The 25,179-nt window shown below is 43.2% G+C and overlaps 1 protein-coding gene across 1 annotated transcript; it reads right to left on the minus strand.

Moving 5' to 3' along the window:
• Positions 1–7,161: 7,161 nt before the first annotated feature.
• KCNV2 (potassium voltage-gated channel modifier subfamily V member 2) lies at positions 7,162–19,031 on the minus strand. The gene is made up of 2 exons (XM_026001476.2): positions 17,640–19,031; positions 7,162–8,000 (listed from the first exon to the last, which is right to left on the minus strand). The coding sequence occupies exons 1-2, from the start codon at positions 19,029–19,031 to the stop codon at positions 7,719–7,721; spliced, it is 1,674 nt and encodes a 557-aa protein (XP_025857261.2). The 3' UTR covers positions 7,162–7,718.
• Positions 19,032–25,179: the final 6,148 nt, after the last annotated feature.

Raw genomic sequence — 25,179 nt, forward strand, 5'->3', positions numbered from 1 at the left:
TTGTTCACTGTAGTTCAATGTCTAGAACAGTGCTTGGCACATGCATGGTTATTGATATTTATTATTGAAAAAGATATGCTAGGGCTACATTTTTCAACCCAGGTCAGTTCGATTAGAAAATTCTTCCTTCCCATTTTTCTGAGGATGTAGGTGGGATGTCAGGGAAGGGAACCACCCCATCTCACCCAGATGAAAAACCCAGATATGAGTGATTGGCAGGCAATATAGTATCAATCAAAATTTTGAAAAAAGATGAAAATTCAGGCAGGTTGCTGATCTCATGAAACTGTGAAACAAAAAATAAAAAAATAAAAGAAAATTAAAAAAAAAAAAACCTGTGAAACAGTCTTGTTGCTCTACTCTGCTCTTGCTCTTTTCCTTCTTGTCTTAATCTCCTGCTCTTCCCATTCTATATGTCTGTTTTCCTTCCCTCCATCCCTCCCTGCCTCTCATTTTGTTCTCACTCCTTGACCCCTTTTCTCTTCTCCTTAGCTTTCTTGAAGAACAAAGCAAATTATTTTTTGGAAAGAATTTTAATTTCCAAGGTGTAGGAAAAATGAAATTGTCCCTTTTCTTGAGGTTCCCTTGAGCATCCTGTGCTTTAATGAAATAAATGGCCTGAAGGAAGACATAGTGAGTGGAGGTCGGTTGGTGGGTCTGTCCATGCTTGGGTTCTGTCTTCCTCTCTATTTGGCCTCAGCTCTACGGGGATGGGCAGGACAGGGCAAACTTATCACTGGTCCCTTGCCCTGTGCTATGTCTGAAATAGAACTAAATGACAGCCTAGAGATTTTGAAGAAATTTGAAGGAAGAGGGAGGGAGAAACCCTTCTTTGATAGTGAATCCTGAAGCTGGTAGAAAAACAATTCTTTACCAGATGCCAAGTTTTAATCTCCATGCATGACCAGTTTTTCTCTCTCTCTGTCTTCATGAAATAACCTACAATAGTTGTAGTTGGTAGAACTGAGGGACAGGTCTGATGGTGGAGTACCTACCTCACCAGGGGAAGGAGAGGTGTCAGCAAAGTACACTGCAAATAATTTGACAGTCTTCACTGGGCAGTGTATGGAGCAGCATGGAAAGAACGATGACTTTGGTTTCAGGTATAATTGAACTTTAATCCTTTTTGCATTATTTTCGACCTTCCAAACCTTGTCAAATATGGCTCAACTGCTTTGTGCCTTATTTTCCTTTTCTGTCAAGTGGAGATACCAGTCCCCTCACTGGGTGATCATAAGGACTGAAGACGATGCATACTAATGACAACCAGGATGACCATGATGATTAATGTGAATTTGGATATTTACTATGGGACAGACTTTGTGCAAAGTGTGCCCTTTAGCTCATATACATCACTGGAGTATGCTTGGCACATGATGAGCATTTAATACATTTTAAATAGACTTGTTATCCAGCACTTTGAAGGAGAGTAAGAAAATGACTTTTGGGGACATGAACATTTAAGACACATGAATATTTCAAGTCACTTCTCTAGTGTGAGATGGAGAAGTTTCAGCTTCCCTGGAACTTTGATACAAAAAGAAATATTTACCAAATGGATGAGGTTATGGCAGATTTTGGACTTCTTTGGAAAGAAGTCCAAAATCTGTGGCTTTACCCAATGAAGGTATATTTCTCATTTAGACTACATGTCTAATGGGGGTTAATCTGGTGTCTGCTCATTGTCCTTCACAGAACTTGGCAAATGGATGCTCCATTTTGACATCTGTTTCCACAATTGACAACACATTAAAGAAGGAGGACTAGTATAGAGAAGCAGTAATCTGTATCTCTTTTGCTCATGTTTGTTTGGCCAAACCAAGCCACTTGGCCACATATTAGTTGAACATAGTGGAGGCATGTGATCTACCGTGCATGTATTCAAAGAGAACTAAAATATTTGTGGACAGCCCAATGACTGTGGACACTAACAATCACCACACAAGGGCATGCCCTGGATGATGAGCATCACTGACATTCTGTTTTTATAAAATGAATAATAAAACTGACTGTGAACCAAGCACCTACCCTAGGATAGATATTGTGCCAGGTGCTTCTTGTTCATATAGCCGTTAATCCTCCCAAGAAGGTCTTAATAATATCCATATTCTAATGAGGAAACTGGGACTCAGGGAGTTTCATTTACAAGGGCTTAATAGTATTAAGGATAGCATTAGCATGGTCTGCAGTTTTTCTGGATTTGTAGGGAAATCCTGTGAAAAGAAGAGTGCACTAGGAGGCTATAGAGACTGATTTCTTAATTTTTGAAATCTGAGCATGTGCCAGGATGGCAAATAGGTTTTGAGTGTCAGCTCTGACAGATCTGTGTTGGCTGCTAGAGAACTGTGATGAGAAGACTCTCTAATGGGAAGGAGTCATGTGATTAAGAATCTCTGCTCTGGGCATAAAAAGGGGGTGGCAACAGGGCAAACAGATGTGTGCCATCTCTGGGCATTTTTCTTAGCTTCTCTGGGTCTCAATTATATCACTTACAAAGGAAGGTGAATAAAACCTTCCCGGAATAAAGATAGGAGCCTGGCCAACATGATTTCTTGATGTCTTCAGAGGGCACCAAAACTTCTGTTTCTAGGCGCATATATTCCCACTTATTTTATGCACAGTGTTCCATCATGTAGTCATGAAAATCCATTAGTATGTGTGGGATGGAGCTGGGGAAGGGAATGCCACAGATTGTCGTTGAAAACTCATAAGGAGAGCAGAGCTAGAGGCCTTTGGCAGGAAGCATGAATCATTTATTGGCACTTAAGGATGCCAGTCATCACTGCCCTACCAAACAACTGTGAGCTGGATATACTCCTAGTCTATAAATCTAAGGGCTCTGTTTCTCAGTCTGGGGCGATATTTTGGGGAGACATGAATCTTCAGATTAAAACCCCTCATCTTTTCAGAAGAATACAGCAGTATATTTTTCTCAAGGTAGACGAGACACTAGTCAGGATTCCAATGGGAAATAGCTAGCACACTCAGGGTTTTTTTCGAGGAGATTATAATAAAGATTCTATTTACAGAGGTATGTTTGGGATTAGGGGGATCAATAGAGAATGGTAAGACGCTCAGTGACAAGCAACAGCAAGAGGCCATTAGGACTTGTAGGCCTGAAGGGACAATTGGAGGGGGGATGGTGTCCCTGGAACCCATGGCCAAACAGGAGGGTTGTTTAACTTGGCGTCTGGCTGTAGGAACTCAGCTGCTGCTCAGGATAGTAGCACACAGGGAGTAATGCCCAGAATGTTCTCTTATCTGTTGATATCCAGCTAGAGGGCAAGAGAGCCTGGGTGGTACAGATACAGGAGACAGACCCCTTGGACTCTGCAGTAGGGCAGAGAAGGGTGAATAATGAATCTAGAAGGATAGGTGGAAAAAGCCCAGCACACAAGAATAGACACATAAGGTAAAGTACTCATGTGTTGAGTCACATCAGAGTTGAACAGGGAGGGAAAAGAGGGAGGACTTGAACAGAGGGAATCACCATCATCTTGATTTTGGGGGCCAGGAGATCAGCCTGAGAGAAGCAAGTTTGAAGCTCAGCAAAACTTAAACCTACTTTCTTGGACCTAGACTCTTAGGGAATACAGTTATTGGTTTTTAGGTAATAATTTAATGTTTTCCCTTGTTCTTAAGAAAGGTGCCTTGTGAATATGGCTGCTTATATCCTTGAAGCTGAGGTGAAATGAAGGAAATGTTTTTGGTCCAGGTTGGGTTAGAAGTTGAAGGAGAATGGTATATGGTCTTGGGCTGGGCCAAGTGAGGGAGCCCAGAAGTCCCTCAGGGTGAAGCTTGGGACCCACCTAAGGGATAGACATGATTCTTTGAGAGCTCTTTCTGTTGTGCATGATTTGGTAGACTTATCTTTGCTCTTCAAAGGAGGCTCTTCCAGGCCACCAATCAGGTTGATAGCATCTACTTCCAATGTGTCCTTTTTTTCCTGGAAAGGCATCCCAGCTTTGAGCCAGAACAGGGGACTGTCATGTTTTCTTCTTTTCTCAGGCCTACTACCCTCCCAAAAGCCAAACCCTCCTTCTAACCTCAGTGCAGATGCCCCCAGGAGGGCAGAAGAAAGGCCCATGACTGCATTGCCCAGTATGACAGACTGTAGCCACGTGTGGCCATTCACAATTTAAATGAAATTAGGGGCACTTGGTGGCTTAGCCTACAGTCTACTAAATGTGTCTCTTGATGCTTGGAGTTGTAAGTTTGAGCCCCATGCTGGGTGTAGAGATAACTTAAAATATTTTTAAAAATAAATTTTAAATGAAATTAAACTTAAATTTAAAAATTTAGTTTCTGAATCACACTAGCCACATTTCAATTGCTCAACAGTCATTCCAGCTCTGTTGTATTAGCACAAGACATTCTCATTCATTATAGAAAGTTCTACTGGACAGACCAGTCTAGATCCTCCTCATAGCCCCAGATAGTTTTTTGAATCCTATTCCTGGACTATCTTCACCTACAGAATCCTCTATTTGGTAACAGGTGACCCTATCTGGGCTTGTATGGTTTTGTCCAGCCAGCAAAATGATAATTGCAGACCACATTTATTTAGTTCTTAACATGTGTGCAAAACAGTGTACTGAGGGTTGTTAATACATTGTAATTACCACACAGCCTGACAAAGACATAATTACCTCCACTTTAATGATGCAGAAACAAGCCCAGAGAATTTAAATGACCATACAACTGTTAGCTTATACGGTATGGAATTACCAATACTCAGCCATTTTTAATTCAACCTCCTAGTAAGTGGCAAAGCCAGGTTTCACATCCAGATCCAACGACTATGTCAGGTTCAGTGTGGCCAAGCCTCTGTAAGTGACAACCTTGAGACCTACTTCACAGGGCTGTAAGGATTCAGTGAAATAATTTTGGTTCTGTTCCTGGAATACAGTGGGGCTTGTAGAATTTTTATTTTTTGGTTTGGTTTTAACTCCCTTCTGTCATTCTGTCTCTCTTGGAAGGTAGAATACAGCTGTCTAAGCAGATGGGGGTGTGGAGTGGCACACCGCCGTCTACTGGATCCCCTCCCAGGGACCTGGAACAGCTCCTCTTCCTCACCAAGTGCTCTCCCACCTATCTTCGCCTACCCCACCAGTCCCCACCTCTCTCCATCAGGGCATCTCTTCTGCCCTGAGCCCAGGGAAAGTATATGATGGACATCGACTCTTCTCATTGTTCCCATTGCCCCTCACAGTCCAGCAAATGCACTTCATCAACAAACCTCTCCACTGGAGACCTCAGGAGGAGCTAGAAGATCAGAGGTGGACTGGAGGGGCTGCTGCTGCTGCCCTGAGCATGTCAGGTGATTATATAAGCTCTGTGCCAGACCTCCTGCATGCTGCAACTCTGGGTTCATGATTGTTTCTGGCAAGGAATCAGATTTGAAACTTCTCCCTCTTTTATTTAGTAAGAGGGAAGAGAAGTGCCACCCAGCTGAGCATCTTGCTGTTTGGGTGGAGCTTTAGGACTTGGGGGGGGGGTGGTAATTCCCATCCATATGAGGAAATTTTGTATCTCAAAAACAGTAGTGTTTGCTGGATAATAAATATGACATGCCTGCTTAAATTTGAACTGCAGATAAGCAATAGATTAATTTTTTTGGTAGAAGTATATATGATGCAATATTTGGGACATATTTCTATTAAAAATATTTATCTGATGTGCAAATTTACCTGGACATCCTGTATATTATCTAGCAACCTTTGAGTAATTGGGCTTCTGTCTACCCTTCAGATGCCAGGTCACTTATGATTTTTAAAAAAACATTTGAGAGCGAGTATGTGTAAAAGAGCACAATCAAGGGGGAGGGGCAGAGAGGGAGAAGCAGGTTCCCTACTTAGCAGGGAGTCCGATGTGGGGCACCATCTCAGGATCCCATTTATGATGACGTGAAAGATACCTGAGAATAAGGGGGACCCCATTTATGATGTGAAAGACACCTGGGAATAACAGGGAGATTTACATGTAATTTCCTGGCTGCACACTAGTTTTGTATTCGTAGCTCTTTGTGAATTTATTTAGACTCCTGGTTCTCAAAACATAGTCCTGGACCAGAAATGTCAGCATCACCTAGTATTTGGTAGAAATGCAAATAAATTGCCATGTCTCACCTATGCCAATGAATCAGACACTCTGGGGGGTGGGGCTCACAATCTGTCCAACAAACCCTCCAGGTGATGCTGATTCAGTTTGAGAACCATAAATTTAGATTCTGAGCAATCAGATAGTCCTAGGCTTGAAACCCAGTCCCATCATTTACTGACCATGTCAACTTGGCGGAATTACTTACCCTCTCTGAGCCTCTGTGACCTCCTAAACAAACTTGAAATATAATACCTCAATTAGGATGCATTAAGAATTAAATGAAGTTACATAATATGAAATAAAACCCACAGCACCTGTCACTGTAAGAACACACAAAACAATTACTTTTACTTTGATTGTACAAATATAGGTCCACTCGTGCCCTGAGACAAATTTGATGGTCAGCAGGGCAAAAGCCCTAGTTGCAGGGGTGAGCTCTGTTTGCTCAGTTCAAACAAGACTTTAATTTCCAGGAATTTGATTTCCAGTAGTCCTATGGAGGGAGGAAGGAAATAGGAGGAGAGAAGGCAGGGCGAGAAAGCATCAGCACCCAGTGGGGACTGGTTTTCTGACTTACAGACAAGCCCAGAGCAGAGGGCTATATTGATCGAATTCCCTTCTTTTTAGCACTCAGTCCAGAACATTATCCAAAAGGCAGGGTTTTTAAATTTTTTTTTCCCATAGAAAGATGAAGGAGAGGACATGTCCGGGTGCCTCTCAAGGGAAGGTGATTAGCACACTTGGGTATGTTACAGAGCAGGTCTGGGGCCTTCCATGATCAGCCTAGATGAGGGTTTCTCAGCTTTGGTTCCATTGACTTTTTGAGTCAGATGACTCTTTGTTATGGGGCTGTCCTGTGCATGTGGAGCAGCATCCCAAACCTCTACCTATGAAATGCCAGTAGCCACTCTGATCCTCCCTCACCGTGGTGACCGTTAGAAACATGCTTAGACATTGCCAAATATCCCCAGGGCAAGGGGATCTGGAGGTGACCAATGTCCCTGGGCTGAGAACCACCCACCTAGAAAGTGTATTAGACAACGACAACCACTTACATAATTTTAACAGCTACCATTTATTGTATTATCTCCAGTCCTCATGCTGATATTACAAAGTAGGTCTTATAACCTACATTTCACATTTGAAGAAACTGACGCTCAGGTAAGTAGAGGATCTTCCCTAAACCATGCATCCAGTAGGTCTGGGCTTCCGCCTGAGGTTGGTCTAACTCTAAAGCTCATATAGTTCATGCTGCACATTCTGTTTCTCTCTAGAAAATTAAGGATTTTTTTTCTTTGAGGAAACTTGAGTCCAAACATATTTATTGAGAAGCCATGAGAATCTGTAGAAGAAATTGAAGATGTTGCTCCTGTCAAGGAGTTTTCGGTACCAGTGTCACTGGGGAGGTGACGCAGGTTGTAGGATGTCAGACTCCTACAACACAGTTAAAGAACAAATGAGGCAGTCCCGGTTGGGGCCAAGATGGACATTTCCAGAAGTAGAGCTCTGAACTGGATGCCCTTTGTGTATGACTCTCACATGTCTTTGCACTGATGATACAAAGGATTGAAACTTTGAGGTTCACAGGGTCTACCAGCCATCTCTCCTTTGAAACATCAACTCTCTTGCCTTGGTGTGGGCTGTAGGTGGCTTCTAGCCAAACACTCTGCCATCTTCTTTTTGGCTCTTTGCAGGAACTCTACCTTTCCCCTTTCCCTTCTCATAGCAGTATATTCATAAGCTTTGAGCTTGCTGTAGTAATCTGAGAATTTGTTGTAGAGGATGGAAATTGGCATCCCGTTGAGGATAATTCCAAAAGCAATGCAGAGAAAGGCAAAAAGCCTGCCCAGGATGGTCTCTGGGTACATGTCTCCATAGCCCACAGTAGAGATGCTCACCTGTATGGGAAGGAAAGTGGGAAGGAACCGTTAGCACTGTGATGGAGGAGAAGACAGGAGAGAATTGAGCAGGAAAATGTTTTGTCTCCCTGAAGGTACAGACAGATCATGTAATGGGTCCCACAGAGCCAGCTTTAGGAGGTACTAGAAGGTTTGCCTGCAGGATCTGCATCATGAAAAGAACACAAGCTGTGGGGCTGCAAGTCTTGGGTTTAAGTTCTATTACGAGTTTTCTCATACACAATACAGAGATCATAGCTGCTTTAAAGGGTTGTGGAGAGCATATAAGATACCATATGTAAAGCTCCTGGGGTAGCATGGGTTCAATAAATGTGGGTCTCTGCCTCCCCTCAGAGAGGCCAGCTTTAGGACCAGGGTTTCAGGGTTTGCCCACAAGATAGATGTACTGGGAAGAGCTCGGGCTTAGAACTAGTCATACATGGGTCCATGTCCTAACTCTGACCCTTCCCCACTGAAAATATTCCATCGCTAGCCTTCCTTCATCTAAAATACCCAACTCTACAGTCTTCTCCTGAAGACTAAATAAGAAAATGAACACAAAGCACTTAACACAGTATCAGGCACACAAAAGTATTAACCTCCTCTGTTGTTCTTCTCTCATCTTTAAAATGGAGAAAATTATAATGCTTCTCAGAGTTATTATGTCATTCAAATGAGATATTGTCTATGAAGGTGCTTTAATTGCAAATGTCTAGAGAAACACACTCATTATTTTGCAAAGGGACTTTTCTGTAAGACATCACAGTCCAAAAATGTGTTCACTCCGCATGAAATTTCTGCTATCACTCTTGCACACCACTTTAAATTCTACTAATTAGAGATTTATTTAGGTTAACAAGCTTCTGTTTTAAAGTGCAGATACCTCTGGGACTAGTTATCAGTCAGTGTAGCCAGAGAAAACCTGGGAAAATCTCTTGGGCCTATTTTTTAAGCCTCATGTACTGAGCCTCCCATTGGTCCCCAGACTATTGACTAAATTACTAGAAGGCTTGTAGGCAGGGCTGTTGCTTAGTTGAACACTGTGCATTGCACAACTCCAGGGGGCACCATTTGCTTCATAGATTTGTGGTGTTGCCATGATTTTCTGGAAGATGGTAGTAAAATGCACAGTTAGCCTGTTGATCCATACTAAGTGTTTAACTTAGAAATATAAACATTTTTTGTTTTGACATAAGGGTTAGTTTAAATGTAACTGATTAGTTAGAACAGAATGGAGAAGTGGGCCAGGTGGGCCAGTCTGGTGTTGCTGATAAGAACCATAGCTCCAGCCAGACCATGAAAAAGTGAAAGCTTGACCTCTTCTTTGGGATGGGGGATGTACTACCTCTCACTGCTCCATTTCCAGTGAGAGACCTACTGAGGGTGGGCTGCCCCTTCCCATGGTAGGAGAATACAAGCAAGCACCTAAGAGAGGCAGGATGATATAGACTAGCTTGAGGAAACAGAGATGGCCTTAGGCTACCTGGCTCTGAATCCATCTCCCAGCTGTGTGACTTAGGCAAGTCACTTATATTCTCTCTGGCTCTGTTTCTACTTGTGAAATATGGCGAGAATAGTAGTACCTACCCCATAGGGGTGTTAACGGACTGAAGGAAAGCCTGGTGCTGACTATGTGAGTGATAATGTTTAGTTCTCATGGTTTTTAGACCTGTGGGCTATAGAAATGGATTCCTGCTTGGATCCTGCTGAGCAGCAGGGAAATGAGGTGGGGGACACTCTGGCTCCAGGAGAGAATCTTCGTTTCCTACTTTTTTGCAAAGGGTGAGGAGAGGCAGTGGTACAGTGAGATTGTGGGTTAATCTCAACGTATGTGTGTGTGTGTGTGTGTCTTGTCACTGGCCATATCTGAAATAAAAGACCCAAGTCAGGTCTCTGTCCAGGTACGTGAACTAAACCATGGCTTTCATATGTTATTAAGCACAGCACTCATACCTCTGTATGAACGTTGAGTTCCTCTGTCTACTGGCCCTGGAGGAAGCCTACAGGGAGTCTGGGTATAGGGCCAAGTGACAAGAAGGGGTAGTTCAGGACAGGAAGCATCCATGCAAGGCCAAAGCAGGGGCTCTGAGGTTACCTAGCCTGCAAGATGGAAGGCAGGAGGCTAGGAGAATGCAGAGGAAGATAATTGAGCCAAAGTGCCTATTTTAAACTTCTCATCAATCCCCACACTGGCTTTCCTTCACTCTCAACCTCGACTTCATTTTTTTTTTTTTTGGCTGAACTTTGAAGAGTCAAAAGCAAAGAGCATTGGCTTAAGGGAGATTAAATATTTGATGCACATAATATGACCTAAATATTTTTGTGTATCTTGGATCTCTATTTTTAGAGAAAAGATGTCTTCTGCTAGGAGGCTCTGTCTGACTGGTTCTGAAGAATCTGTTCAAAATGCAAAGCTAATCTTTGCACTGTCTATTCTGTGGACAGTTTGATTCAACTAGTGACATGGTGCTTGCTCCTTGCTTCCAAGAGGAATGCAGAATTTCTCAGTGTTCGGGGACTCTTCTCCATGTTCCAGTGACCAAACCCATTTCTCCCTTCATGAATATGAAAAATGGAAGGCCCTAGACTGACACATGTGACCTCACAGAGTGAGTTCTCCCATTAGGAGGAGTTGTGTCTAGAAATGTGACCAGTGTTTCTGTAATCCATCTTAATATCCTGAAAACACTGGCTGGCTCAGCCACTCAATAAACTGGAAACGTACCATTCCATGGAAGGCTTACATATTTTCCCTAGCCTTTGGGTCCCAAAAGCCAGAATGTGACCTTTCCCCCAGAAGCTCACCCATCAATCAGCAAATCTTGGCTGCCTCAACATTATAGGGAGGACAAGCATCCAGTTTTTCTCTGAAACCTCAGAATGACTATACTGGTATTTCTCCTTTAACAAGGAATGTTTGTTTCCTTCATAATGAATGAAGCCTAGATTAAATCTTGGCACCTGGTAATCCACACATGTAGGAAATAGGATCCCAGGGAACACAACCAATTTTTCAAAATAACAAACACCCCTTCTAGTGTTCGCAAACAATTCGAGGTGGTAAAGACCAGTAATTTCTGGCTAAAATTATTACATATCTCAATGCATGTTGTCTTTTAAAGGATTTAGCTTCAAAGGCTATACGTAGCCTATTCATGCTGTTATTGCTACAAATATTTTAGGAATTCCTCTTTGGATTCTAATCTGCACAGAGGAGTCAGTGGCATGACTTGAAGCAAGTAGTCTTAACCCTCAAGGTGGATAACTCTAGATGTCAATCTTAAACTCAAGGGTCTTGATATTTTAAAATCTCAAATCTGCATTCAAAAAGGTGAGGATTTGGCACCATTTCAAAAAAGTAAATGGGGCATATCACAGTCTCCAAAGATAATTCCCCAGTGGAATTCAGAGAATGTTTTGAGGGGTAGAAGCTTTGTTAGAATGAGGTCATGGGTGAGAAGAGGGCTTTAAAGAGAATCCACCAGCCTCATCTGTATGTTAAAGTCCCGATGTGTATGTAAATTGTACAATAAGGGGGTGTGCAAAAACTAAGGCAGATATAGGATCTATTTATCCAGCCATGGAAAGGAACACAATAATGGTGGTGTCCTCCACATCCACGGTTCACTTGGTACTTTTGCCTATCCTCGACAACTCCAATTCCCACAAGTCCTCCTGGCTTACAGGAGGATCATTGTCTGAGGACCTCAAGGGGTACTACCCCAGAGTCATAAGTCCACAGGAGCAAAAGTCATAGAAGTACCTAAGAGCCTTTGCTCCATTTATGGGTCCTGTGCTATTTCTGAAAGAGCTAAGAAGATGCCTCCTTTTACTGCTATCTGTGCCAAACATTTACCCGTTGTCTCTCAGTCCCAAGCGTGACACTCTTCTGGACTCTTTCCTGTAGTTCTGCAGCTGGGAGTCTGCACACTACATTTCCCAGACGCCCTTGCTCACTGGCTTCTGGTTGTGTTCTACAAATGAGATAGTGTGGGGACACTAGAAGTGAGTGAGGAAATAAGGGTCTCTACTCCTGCTTCTGGTGTCTGTCCCCATTCTCCAGTATAGCAGATACCTGTGGCTCAGGCATCTTTGGGCACATGGGACCCTAACCTCATGGTGTTATCCTAGAAGTCCCCATGACAGCTGCTCAGTGGCTCTTTCTCTGCACTCGTGGGTTGGAGTAACTCTACTTTCTATGTGGTCTCTCAGTTCTAAGCCTGGAAGCTGTTCCATGTTTCCCCTTGCTTCTCTTCTAGCCTTCTAACACCCATGTATCTATAACCCTGTATCAAATTCCATCTGTTTAAAATATCTACTCCCCCCACCATTTTCCTGACTGCAAGTTGGCTGATTCACCTTCAAATGGGTCATCTTAAAGTAAGCAATCCATTAAAATAAAATAAAATCTCAGCGATCTTGTAAGGGCCATCTATTTGCAAGGAAATGATAGCATACTTTGGGAAAACAAAGATAGGAGCAAGGTCTCTGTGGCACAATTATCTGTTCCCTCAGCCAGAGATAAATTTTCTTTTTGAAGAGTTTTTGTTAGTTTTTGAAGGAATGAGTTCATGACATAGTTTCCTGTTTGGTTTCTATAGTTTTAACTTACTCTTGAAGCTCAGAAGGAAATGGCCTGTTGAACGGTCCGGTTGCCCTTTTCTGCTTAAAAACATAGCTGCACTGGAGGCCAATGATGACAGCTTCATTACAGAGCTGACTCTTCCTGCCGAGCTGTGCCATGCATCTCCTGCAGCCAGGCAGCCAGGAGAGCCCCAACATGGCTGGAGCGGCTCCAGGTGTGTGCCTATTTATCTGGACACGTAGAAGCTCTTCCAGGGGAGAACAGCTGACCCCCTCATAGGTCTTAGAGTCTCTCTTTTTCCAGTAGAGAAGGAATCACTTCTGTTTTATTTTCCCCCAAATGAATCTGGAAGCAAAGGTTATGGCTTCCACATGATAAAGACTATCAACTAGACAGATATGGTAGCTTCTATTTATGGTGGATGTACTACAGGCTAGCATTTTACATATGTTTCCTATTACATTAATGCTCACAAATATTCTCCATTTGACAGACGAATAGGACAGGGCCATCTTACATCCTAATGTGTGAGCATTTGCAGACATGAATGTGTCCATGAGGGATTTGTTTTGCAGCTGGAGAAGTATTCACAACAATGAAAATTACTGTATTCCTCTTAAAACCTTGGGTTGATTTACAGAGTAAGGTTGCAGGATCCTTGGCATAGAGAGAGGGAAGATTATGAAAAACGAGTCATATTTTAGGGTTGTCTGAAAGTACTAATAGCACATGGAAGGATGGTTTAGAGAATCTGTCTCTAATGAGGTTGAATATATAAGGCATACAGCACTGTAGTCTGAAAGATACTACCAATCCTTTCTTTACCTCATTTTTAAACTGTTTGTGAAATATATTTTCTGATGTGTACTTAGATTTGAGCAGCACTGTCTTACTACAGTAGAATGACTGTATTACGGATCTAATTTTTTTAATAGAAATACAGTCAACACACAGTGTTCCATGAATTTCAGGTGAACAACATAGTGATTGAACAAGCCTACACATTATGTTATGCTACCATCTGTTACCATACAACCTGATTACAATACCACTGCTTATATTCCCTATACTCTACCTTTCATCCCTGTCATTTAAAATTCCATGACTGGAAGCCCGTAGCTCACACTCCTCTTCACCCACTTTACCCATCCCCCACCACCACCCTGCTATCTAGCAACCTCTAATTTATTCTCTGTATTTATGGGTATATTTCTACCTTTTTTTGTTGTTGTTGTTGGTTCATTCATTTTATTTAAGATTCCACAGAGAAGTAAAAATCATGTGACATTAGTCTTCCTCTAGTTTATATCACTTAGCATAACGTCCTATAGATCCATCCATGTTGTTGCAAATGACAAAATCCCATTCTTTTTTTATGGCTAAGTATATATATCCCCTGTGCTGTGTGCATGTGTATATGCACACATACCACATCTTTATTCATCTATCAATGTACACATGGGTTGCTTCCATAATTTGGGTATTGTAAACAATACTGTGATGAACATAGGGGTGCATATATCTTTTCAAATTACTCTTTTCATGTTCTTTGGGTTAATACTCAGTAGTGGATTTCCTAGATTGTACAGTATTTCTTAAATTTTTTTAGGAACCTCTATATAGTTTTACACAGTGGCTGCACCAATTTACATTCCCACCAATAGTGCACGAGGGTTCCTTTTTCCCCCACATTCTCGCCAACTCTTGCTGTTTCTTGTCTTTTTTATTTTAGCCATTCTGATGGGTATGAGGTGATATCTCATTGCAGTTTTGATTTGCATTTTACTGCTGATGGGTGATGTTAAGCATTTTTTCATGTGTATGTTGGCCATCTGTACATCTTCTTTGGAAAAATGTCCATTCAGTGGACCTAATACTTTATATCTTTCTGATTCTAAGCTCATTGCCATAAAAGTTTTCACTGCTTTTCTACACTGGATGGGATAATCTGGTCTGCTCTTAAACTCTAAATTTGGCCTTATGACTTGCCTTTACCAATGGGCTGAGCAAATGACATGAACAAAAAATTATACAGTGTTCACATGGTTGAGCTTGCACTCCCTCTCTTGTCCATTGCCATGGGCACATGCCTGCTGGAGGATGAAGGATATGTGGTCTAGTCTCCTCTTTCATCCCAGCTGTCAGCCAGCTGATCATCAGACAAATGAGTGACTGGCACCAGCCCAAATGAAAAGAATCTTCTAGTTGAAACCAGCTTAAATTGCTGACTTGCAAACTCAAGCTAAATCAATGTTTGACATTATAAGCGATTAAATTTTGGGGTAGTTTGTGATGCATCATTATTATAACAATAAATAACGTAATTTATGAATAGCTGAATACACATTTACCATGGGTATGTGCTCAAAAAGTTTTAAATTACAAGATACATGATCAATAAAAGACTTGGAGACAACTGCATCGGAGTTAATTCTGATTCCCCCTTATTGTCATTTCTGTTCAGTCATGTCTATATAGATGGGTTTCTTCTCATTTCTTCAAATTTCAGGCCATCCTATCAAAGGTAGATTCTGCACCCAGCTCTTTCTATCCTACTATCTCATAGGAGACACACATCAGTATCTGAAATAATATATTCTCTCTCTCCATTAGAATGGAAACTCCATGAGGGAAAGAAATTCATTTTTTTTGTTTGTTTGTTTGTTTTTCTATCACTCAGTATCCCTAGTGTTTAGAATACTACTTGGCACACTGGAGGTAATCAAAAAATTCTAGATCAGGGAATGAGTAAGATGAATTTTGTGATTCTTCTGAAGAATTCATCTTTGTTTTGCATCTTTTACTTGGTATCTACATAAGGGAAACAAAACATTCTGTCTGCATCATTTTGATGGCGTTCTTTTCTCTTTGCTCTACCGAAAATATGGATAAATTCCACAATATGGAATGCCATCAGAAGTATGGAGAAGAATCTGCTTAATCTATATTGTCCTGGGACATAGCACAGCATTTGAATGTTCAAGGGGCAACTCCTATAGTTTTCATAGATAAGTTCAGACATATCTAATTCATAATGATTTTTACTAGTCTATAAAATTCTCAGAGAATAAATGGACAGAGGCTTTTGATAAAGGTTAAGGTTGGTCAATGGTAAGGTTGAAACGTGCAAATTTTGGCCTGTGAAAATAGTGCTTGATAGAGACAATGGCCACAAAATAAAACTTGCATCAGCAAAAGCAATAATTGCTAAAATTTGTTAACAAAATGGAATGGCGATTCAACTTTTATTGTAAAACTTAAGGAAAACAGTTTTTTTTAACTCAAACAATTTTAGCATAAAAAGGGGGGTAACTTGAAAGTTTTAAGTGTCATTGCACATTAAACAGATCAAGAAATTAAATGGGATCAATAGGCATTCACGTCAGGAAGTTTTTTAAAATGAAAAATTATTAGCAACAGAATTCTTACCAAATTTTGTAGTAATATACAAAATTTTAAAAAGTTTTGTGGGTTGAAAATAAGATACTTGGATGAATGGAAACTTGACTCTCAAACCTGGCAGGTATATCATCAGCATGTGGATTTGCTCTTCCTCCCCTTTCTCCTTTACTCACCTCCAAAATAAATGTCATTTGCTGGGGACAAATCATCCTCTCTCAGCTCCATCTGTAAATGTGGTTTATCTACTATGGAGATGACCTTTTGTCACCTGGAATATGATCAGAATTGCAGCATCTGGCTAGCTCATTGGGAAGAGCCTAATGTCATCCCATCACTGAAGAAAGCTCACAAATCCTATCTGACATATGAGTGCTCTGCTTTTCAGTGACAGAAGACTAATTGAATTATAGAGTTCTGTAGCCACCCCTTTTTAGAGACGAGAAAACTAAGGACAGGAAGTAAGGAAGTGAGGTTTCATAATTATTTAGTGTCACAGTTAATTTTTAGCAGATTTAGATTTAGATTTTAGTCCCAAATCTTCCATCTTGCTGAACTGCATTGTAGTTCTGGGTTGGTTCTGTGTAGCCCTGGGTCGGTTCACCTCAGAAGTTCACACCAGTTAGTGGGTTCTAACATACCCAATGATAATATTGAACGTACCTTGTTCCTTACATGGGGAAAAACTGGTTATATTTGCTTAATGTTCTTTAAGGCATTACAAGCCTTCTACTTCTAAAAATAGGGAAATCACAACCCACTTCTTCCCTCTATGTACAAATGTCAATTTATCAATCAGCATGTACAGTAATTGGTTCAGGGATTTTCCAGGGATTTAGCCTAGCATACCAGACATTACAGATTATTTGAGTAAATGGCATAAATTATTATAAAAGGCAAGTACTGAAGAAAACAACAAAAATAACTAAAAGACTGTGCAAATTAGGCAAGGCAAACCCCAGAAATGAAGCATAAAGGAGGCAGTGCTGACTGTAGGAAGGGCATGGATTTTGTCATTGGATGGGTTTGGGTTTGGCTACCTTTAGCTGTGTGTCTACACCCTCTGTTACTCACTTCCTCCAGCTATAGAATGGGGCAAGAATACCAGATCCTGAAGGAACTTCAGTGACACTGGAGCAAGTTTCAGTTGTAGATGCTTCTTTCCACACTCCGGTTTGGCTAGAACCAGTGGGATTTTAGTTACGGTGGACACTGGTCAGCTGAGTCTCACTTTTTCCCTGCATAAAGTTAATAGTTTTCTTCAAATACACAGGGTTGTGATCCTGAAATAAGAGAATCTTTACAAACCACTTAGGACATCAAGTGTTGGGTGGGTGGTGAGTAAGAATGAGGATGATGAATTTTTCCCACATACGTGAACAAGAAATCCTTTTCAAAATCAGGCTGTCCAGGGATTTAAGACTACATCTAGATTGAGATTCCTAGGACCAAGCTGAATTCAGTCACTTACTGGACTGTGTCCTTCCAACTTTATAACCCCCACTCATGTTTTTATTCACCGGAGGCAGCAGAGGCCTGGAGAGAGCAGCGGCCCCCAAGCAAGGCAGACTGGCTGCTGACCCAGGAGAGGGAGGACGGGCTTCGGCGGGGCTGGGGAGGAGGGCGGGCGGGGAAGCCGGGGCCTTGGTACTCACCGCGGCCCACCACCAGGCGTGGGGGATGCTGGTGAAGTTGGTGTTGGGCATGTCGTGCTCCACGGAGTAGACGGCCGCCGAGAAGGTGAAGATGCCCATGGTGATGAAGAGCATCAGGCAGCCCACCTGCTGGTAGCACTGGCGCAGCGTGAAGCCGAAGGCGCGCAGGCCGGTGGAGTGGCGCGCCAGCTTGAGGATGCGCAGGACGCGCATGAGGCGCATGATGCGCAGCACCTGGCCCACCTTGCCCACGCGGCCCACCGTCTCCAGGTCGTGCTCCCGCTGCGAGCCCTTGCCGGGCCGCTGGTCCTCACCCGTGAAGCACTCGAGCAGCAGCTGCAGGTAGAGCGGCAGGATGGCCACCAGGTCGACCATGTTGAGGGCGCTGCGCGCGAAGCGCCGCAGGTCGGGGGTGGAGGCGAGGCGCAGCAGGAACTCGAGCGTGAAGAAGGCGATGCACAGCACCTCCACGTGCTCCAGGATGGGCCGCGGGTCGCCGCCGCCCGCGCCCTGCTCCGCCTGGTGCTGCATCTCCTCCACCGTGTTGAGCGCCAGCGCCACGACGGAGATGAGCACGAAGAGGCTGGAGGCCACGCCGACGGCCTTGGCGGCCACGGACGAGAAGGGCTTCTCCAGGAGGTTCCAGAGGCGGCGGCGCTGCGGCCCGTAGAAGCGCATGTCGCGGAAGAGCTCCTCGAGCTCCTCGGCCTCCTCGGCCTGCGCCTGGGCGCGCAGCTCGCGCTGGATCTTGAGCTGGTCGCTGAGCTCGTCGCGCCGCTCCTCGAAGCAGATGCGGCAGCAGCGCGGCGTGTGCTTGAGCCGCACGCCCCAGTAGCCCAGCTCCTCCAGGAAGCCGCGCGGGCACAGCTCGTCGCGCACCAGCAGCACCCCGGACGCGTAGAAGTTGTAGACCAGCTGGAAGACGGCGGGGTCGCGGTCGAAGAAGTACTCGTCCGCCTGCTCCTCGTAGTCGTCGCACAGGCCCAGCTGGCGGCTGCGGCTGGCGGACGCGGCCAGGCGGCCCAGGCGCGTCTTGGGGTGACAGGCCAGCTCGCAGCAGTCCAGGCGGTAGCTCTGGCCGCCCACGTTCACGTTCAGCGTGGACGACACGGCGGGAGGGTCGCTGCGCGCGTCCGGCGGCTGCTCATCCTCGCCGGGGGCGTCCTTGAGGTCGTCCTCCTCCTCGCCGTCCTCGTCCTCCTCGATGTAGTAGTTGTAGTTGCCCTCGGTCCACGGCGGGATGCTGGCCTGGGAGCCGGAGCGGGCCCCCACGGAGCAGACGCTCCTGCGGTGCTGGCCGCCCGCGGCCTGGGACGCCGCCTCGCCCTCCGTGATGCTGATGCTCCAGGGCCTGTAGCCCCAGGACCGCCGCCGCTCGCTCTGTTTCAGCATGACTGCGGCGGCTGGCCCCCGGCTTCTCCTTCCCGGCGGTCGTGGTCCGCCTCTCCAGGCTGGTGACGGCAGCCGGGACCGGGTCCGGGGCCTGCAGTGCCTTAGAGCAGCCTGCACCGGGTGCCGGCGGCCCCGGGCCTGCCCCCCGAGGAGTCTCAGCAGGCCAGATGGCCGTTGGCTGCCCTAATCTTGCTGATAGGGAAGCGGCAAGCGTTAGGAGGGATTTAGAGCCTCTTAGCTAGTTTCCTCCTCCGCTCCCTGACGTAGGGCTTGATTATGTGGTCTTAAGTCTGTAGATAATCAGAAGGTGGCAGAGACGATTGCCAATAAAAATGTCAGCAACTCTTAGGAGGTGCTCAGTGTCCCTGTGTTGGCGTGAAATCAGCTGAATTAACTACAGAATACGGGTGCCTGGGTCTTGGCCTAGCTCCTGAAATGGCAGCCTCTGCAGGAACAAGGACAGAAATGGCCCCAGAATGCTTGAAGCGCCCTTCATCGCAAGCCTGTGTCCTTCTAGCGTAGCCCCTTGTTTACATCACACAAGACCTCAGATGATCCCCTTCCCCTTCTTTCACACAATCACATTTTTCTCCCGCAGATGGATTTTACCTAGCAGTACTGCTCTGGAGTTCAGTCTTCTCTTCTCAGTACTTGATTTGCCTTTGTCTCTGTTTCTCTGCCTCTCTTTTCCATCCTCCCTTGTGAGTGATAAAGGCATGTTTCCAGATAGAGTCCCAGAACTAGTGGGTACATGTTCTTGTGCCCCTGCTTCGTGGCTACATTAGATCCCATGTAAAGGTGACCAGACTTTACTCCGAGGAAAAGGTCTTCACTGTTCTTCAAGACATCACTTAAGAAAACATTTTTTAAAGTCTCTTTCCATGTGTAAAGCAAAGTACTAGATGCTGGGGATGGGAACTCTATGGGGACACAATCGCTCACAGTTTTGTGGGTGATGGAGTTAGGCAAGCACAACAAAAGAGGGAATTAAAAATATGTGGGTAGCAGAGAAGAGGAAGAGATTTGTTCTGAGCAGAAAATTTGTTTCTAAGTTCAATTTATTTTGAATAGCTAGTAAGTGTTGATGGCAAAAAAAAAATTCAAAGGGTACAAGGTACATTATAGAGGACAGTTTGTCTCTCTCACAAATGGAACTTGCAGTTATCAGGTGTGCCTCTGAGGAGGCAACCACTGTTACTGTTCCAGAATACTTTTTCATTGTTCCTCCAAAAATATTCTAAACGTATACAAGCAAAAGCGCATCTCCATCTGTCATCTGAATAGCTCTTTATTATTAACACAAATCACAGTATACTCCTATACGTTGCTTTTTCCAATTAACTATGTATCTTAGAGGTGTTTTAATATCTGAACGTAAGTGTCTATCTCATTTTGAGAGTAGCCGCAAGTAGTCTGACAGTGTTAAGCATTCAGGTTGTTTTATATCTTGCCTCCTGTAAACAATGGTGCAATTAAAACCTTGCATATATATTACTGTATACATGTTCAAGATGTAAGAAGGATCATCAAGAAATCTGACTAGATAGGACAAAACAAATTTGACAGATGCCTTGGGGAGAGATTAAAAATGATATCATCTTACACATGCATGAATAATTCTATTTTTTTTTTTAAGATTTAATTTCATTTTTGAGAGAGAGATCACAAACATGAGCATGGGAAGGGGCAGAGGGAGAAGCAGACCCCCCTCCCCCCGCCGCTGAGCAGGGAGCCCTATACAGGGCTCCATCCCAGGACCCTGGGTTCATGATGTGAGCCGAAGGCAGATGCTGAACCCACTGAGCCACCCAGGTGTCCTGATCAATGCTACTTAAAATAATGTTCTGTCTGATAGGAATGTGTGTCTTATTTGGAATTCTGATTCAAACAAAAAGGCTAAAATGTTTTCAAGACAGTTGGAAATTTGATAGTATTTAGGAATTCTTGTGAATACTTTTAGTTGTGGTAATGGTCTTGTAATGGTAAAAGAGAGGTTGTATATCTTTAGAGAGACCTACTGACGTGTTTACGGACGAAATGATATGATACCTGAGATTTGCTCTAAGAAAATACAGCATAGAGAAACAAAGGAGATGGCCATGGCATGGAAATAGGACTGGCCATGAGTCAGTACTGTTGACACTGAGTTATGAGGACATAGAAGTTCATTATACTATTCTGCTTTCCTAGGTGTTTGAATTTCTTCATAATAAAAAGTTTTTTTGGGTGCCTGGGTGGCCCAGTTGGTTAAACATCTGCCTTCAGCTCAGGTCATGATCCCGGCGTCCTGGGATTGAGCCCCATGTTAGGCTTCCTATTCTGTGGGGAGCCTATTTCTCCATTTCCCTCTGGTACTCCCCTGTTTGTACTCTCTTAAATAAATAAAATCTTTAAAAATAATTTTTTAAAAAGGTAAATAAAGGATAAATTATTAGAAGTGGAATTGCCAGATCAAAGGCTACATGTTAGCAATTTTGATCGATGATGCCAATTTGCCTCATAAAGTTTTTATGGATCTGTAACTCATCATCATACTTCTTGAACTCCACCCATTTGATAGGTGAAAAATGATGTGGGATCGTTTTAATTTGTATTTCTCTCATTATGAATGCAGCTCAGTATCTCTTCATGTCATTAGTTGTATGTCTTTTTCTGCCTTTTATCAACAAGTTGGCATTTTTATTGATTTGTGGGAGAGGTATCTATATTCTGAAAATAGACCCGTTAGCTGGGGCATGGATTGCAATTTTCATTTCTGACTTGATCCTTTGGTGAGTTATTTTTTCCCATATAAATTTTTTATTTGAAGGCTTCTCAGCGTAGTGCCGTATTAGGGAAGTCTTCACCCACTCTGTAATTTCAAAGGTTTTTCTTCACATAGTTCTACTTCTCACATTTAAGGATTTGATCCATCAAGAATTAATTTTGAGGTAAAGAGTGAAGTAGAGACCCAACTCCATTTTCCAGGGTTTGATCCACATGTCCCAATACATGAACTGAATAATCTGGTTTTCCCCCACTGGTGTGTAGTGCTGTCTCTATCACATCATGCAGTTTTAATTATGCGTCCAGGTCGTTGGACAGATAGATCACAGTGGCTATAGGGTCTGCACCTGCTGACCTGGTTCAGTTTTCAATAGACCTCAAACTTCCAAGCTTAAGATAAGGCCTAACCAGGCCTAGTGCAGCCTCTAAGTTCCTAAATGCGCTTCTTGTGTTCCCTGGATGGCCTACAATATTAATGCTGTTTCTCCAGACACGCACTGAATTATTCTCCAATTTCATCTCTTCTTTCTATTGTGCTGAATACTGTCAACAAGTGCCTTTTCTCTGCAGAAGTGATCATACTATTATAAAAGAGTATCACTATTCTATTTCTCATGTCCTCTCCATTGCGGTCATATGCCAGTGCGTACTTAAGCTTTCAATGCTGTCACGGCTTTTACACTGAAACACAGGAGAGTTAGTATGTTTGTGAGGCATCTCAAAGCTAAGTGCAAACACCACAGCCACGGAGTCGTCAGGGAGTGTTGCCTGGACAGACCACACTTAATTTTCTCTTACACGCAAATGCATCTGTTGGTTTGGGCATGTTGCTTGGATTTTGCTCTTGGATTTTTCCTTTGCCAAGGGCAAGGATAGATGCGTATCCACACATGGAAAACTTTACTAGCAAGGACAACTGCCCAAAAGTAGAATGGGAATGCATTTAAGAATCTGTAGGGAGGAGGGAAACCTGTATGATCTTAAAGCTGGCTTCTGCCTTGAAATTACTGAGATTCCAGATCTTTCTTTGATGATTCATTTGTCTTAAATTCCCTTTTGCCTTTCCTGTCCTGTGATCCTTATCCTTCAAAAGTCAGCTCAGACATCCTCCTCCTCTTTGAACGATTCTTCTCCAACAGCTCTGTGTTGCGTCAAGATGGGTTGTTGCTCCTTCTCAGTGTTAATTTAAGGTGACACCTATCACTAACTTGAAATATGAGGCATTTATTTTATTATTTTAAAAAAGATTTATTTGAGAGAGGGAGAAGCAGACTCCCCACTGGCCTTGCAGCCAGATGCTGCACTCTCCATCTCAGGACCCTGGGATCATGACCTGGGCAGATGCTTCACTGACTGAACCCCCACGGGTGCCCCAAGGCATTTACTTTAATGAAGAGAGACTTAAAAAGTTTCCCATTACAGAAGCTCTATAAGTGCATTATAGAAGAATTTAAAAAAATAGAGTAGGACGCTCAAAACTAACACAACATCAATAGCATGCCCAGATACTGTGCTATGTTAATACTTACAATAATCTATCATTAAATGCTATTCCTCTTTTGCAGATGAAGAGACTGGGACACAGGAATTAAATGACTTGCCCATGATTGCACACAAAGTAAATTGTGGAGCTCAATTTTACTCCAGACTAACCAGCAGGTTATAAAGTAGCATATACATAAAAACTACCCATAATCTGACCATCCAAAGACACTGTTAATATTTTAACCTATGTCTTTCTATTCAATTACACATACACAGATGTGTATTTAACATGGTCATGGTAATATTGGACATAAAAATATGTATCCTGCTTTTTGCATGTAACATTTTCACATATGCATTTTTTAATTTTTTAGAATATCCCACTTTGTGGGGCACCTGGATGGCTCAGTAGTTGAGTGTCTGTCTTTGGCTCAGGGCATGATCCCTGGGTCCTGGGATCAAGTCCCACTTCGGGCTCCCTGGAGGGAGCCTGCTTCTCCTTCTGCTTATGTCTCTGCCTCTCTCTCTGTGTCTCTCATGAATAAATAAATAAAATCTTTATAAACAAAATCCCACTTTGTAATCATTATTTTATTTTATTTTTTTTTATTTTTTTTTTGTGTTTTTTTTTTTAATTTTTATTTATTTATGATAGTCACACAGAGAGAGAGAGAGGGGCAGAGACACAGGCAGAGGGAGAAGCAGGCTCCATGCACCGGGAGCCCGACGTGGGATTCGATCCTGGGTCTCCAGGATTGCGCCCTGGGCCAAAGGCAGGCGCTAAACCGCTGCGCCACCCAGGGATCCCCCGTAATCATTATTTTAAATAGCTACAAATATCCTGTATTGTGGATGTACTATCTATAACTAAACCAAATCTCTTTTATGGAAATGATGATTTTTAAGTAATGATGTGATAAAATGAGAGATTTTTTCTTTCATTCTTTGGGTTGTCTTGTTTTGTATTCTGAGTTAATTTTTGCGACAGTTTGGCTAGATTTTTTTTGTTGTTGTTTTTAGGCGATTCTCTTTTAATACTGAACCTTCCCATGTGATATTCCTACTGTTCTGTTTAGGACAGTCTTTCTCCACACCAGCCTGTCTCTTCTTCCTCTTGCCAACTCATGTTCACCTTTTGTAAGTGGAGACCTAACTCCTCTTAGCCTGTCCTCCAGGACAGCTTCCCTGCATCCACGAAAACTGAATTCAGTCCCTCACACATGTGCTTCTCTAACAGCTTGACTGCCTAGCAGAGCTCTTCACACAAATGCTATCTTGCCTGTAAACAAGACCAGACTGAGTTCCAGAGGGCTGGACAGTGTTTGCTTTCTTCTTTTCCACAGGTTCTAGTCCACTGCCTGACATAGAGGAGACACTCAGAACTACTAGCTAGGAGATGGAAATATTTAACGCTTCCTGCCAGCTTGCTTTGCAATTTGCCTCACTGTTCGTTCTTAGCCCTGAAGGATAGGAGTGTCTTCATAGCGCCTTCACTTAAATCGCATTATTGGCTGCTATTTGCTTATTGACAAGTGAAAATGCCATTACAGTTTTGTTTTAATCAACTTTGTGTTAATTACACACTTGTGTGTTCCCCACTAGCCTCTAAAGTCTTCAAAGGTAAAGACAATCTTGTCTCTGTGGCCTCAGCACCAAGTAGAGTGTCCAATATGTAGCAGATTAAAAGAAAAATATATTGAAGATCTCTCTCTATTCTTACAACTGCATGTAAGTCTAGAATTATCTCAAAAATGTTAAAAAAAATTTACTACTTTGGGGGTGCCTCGGTGATTCAGTCAGTTAAGTGTCTGCCTTCAGCTCAAATCATGATCCTGGGGTCCTGGGATCGAGTCTTACATTGGGCTCCCTGCTCAGCGGGGAGCCTGCTTCTCCCTCT

The sequence above is a fragment of the Vulpes vulpes genome, unplaced genomic scaffold, assembly GCF_048418805.1.
Source record: "Vulpes vulpes isolate BD-2025 unplaced genomic scaffold, VulVul3 u000000648, whole genome shotgun sequence".
Lineage (NCBI taxonomy): Eukaryota > Metazoa > Chordata > Mammalia > Carnivora > Canidae > Vulpes > Vulpes vulpes.

Excerpts from the sequence above, each read along its gene's own strand:
- KCNV2 (XM_026001476.2), bottom strand. The coding sequence starts at position 19,031 with ATGCTGAAACAGAGCGAGCGGCGGCGGTCCTGGGGCTACAGGCCCTGG. Across the intron at positions 8,001-17,639 it reads ACGCCTGGTGGTGGGCCGCG|GTGAGCATCTCTACTGTGGG; the intron begins GTGAGTACCAAG and ends CTTCCCATACAG.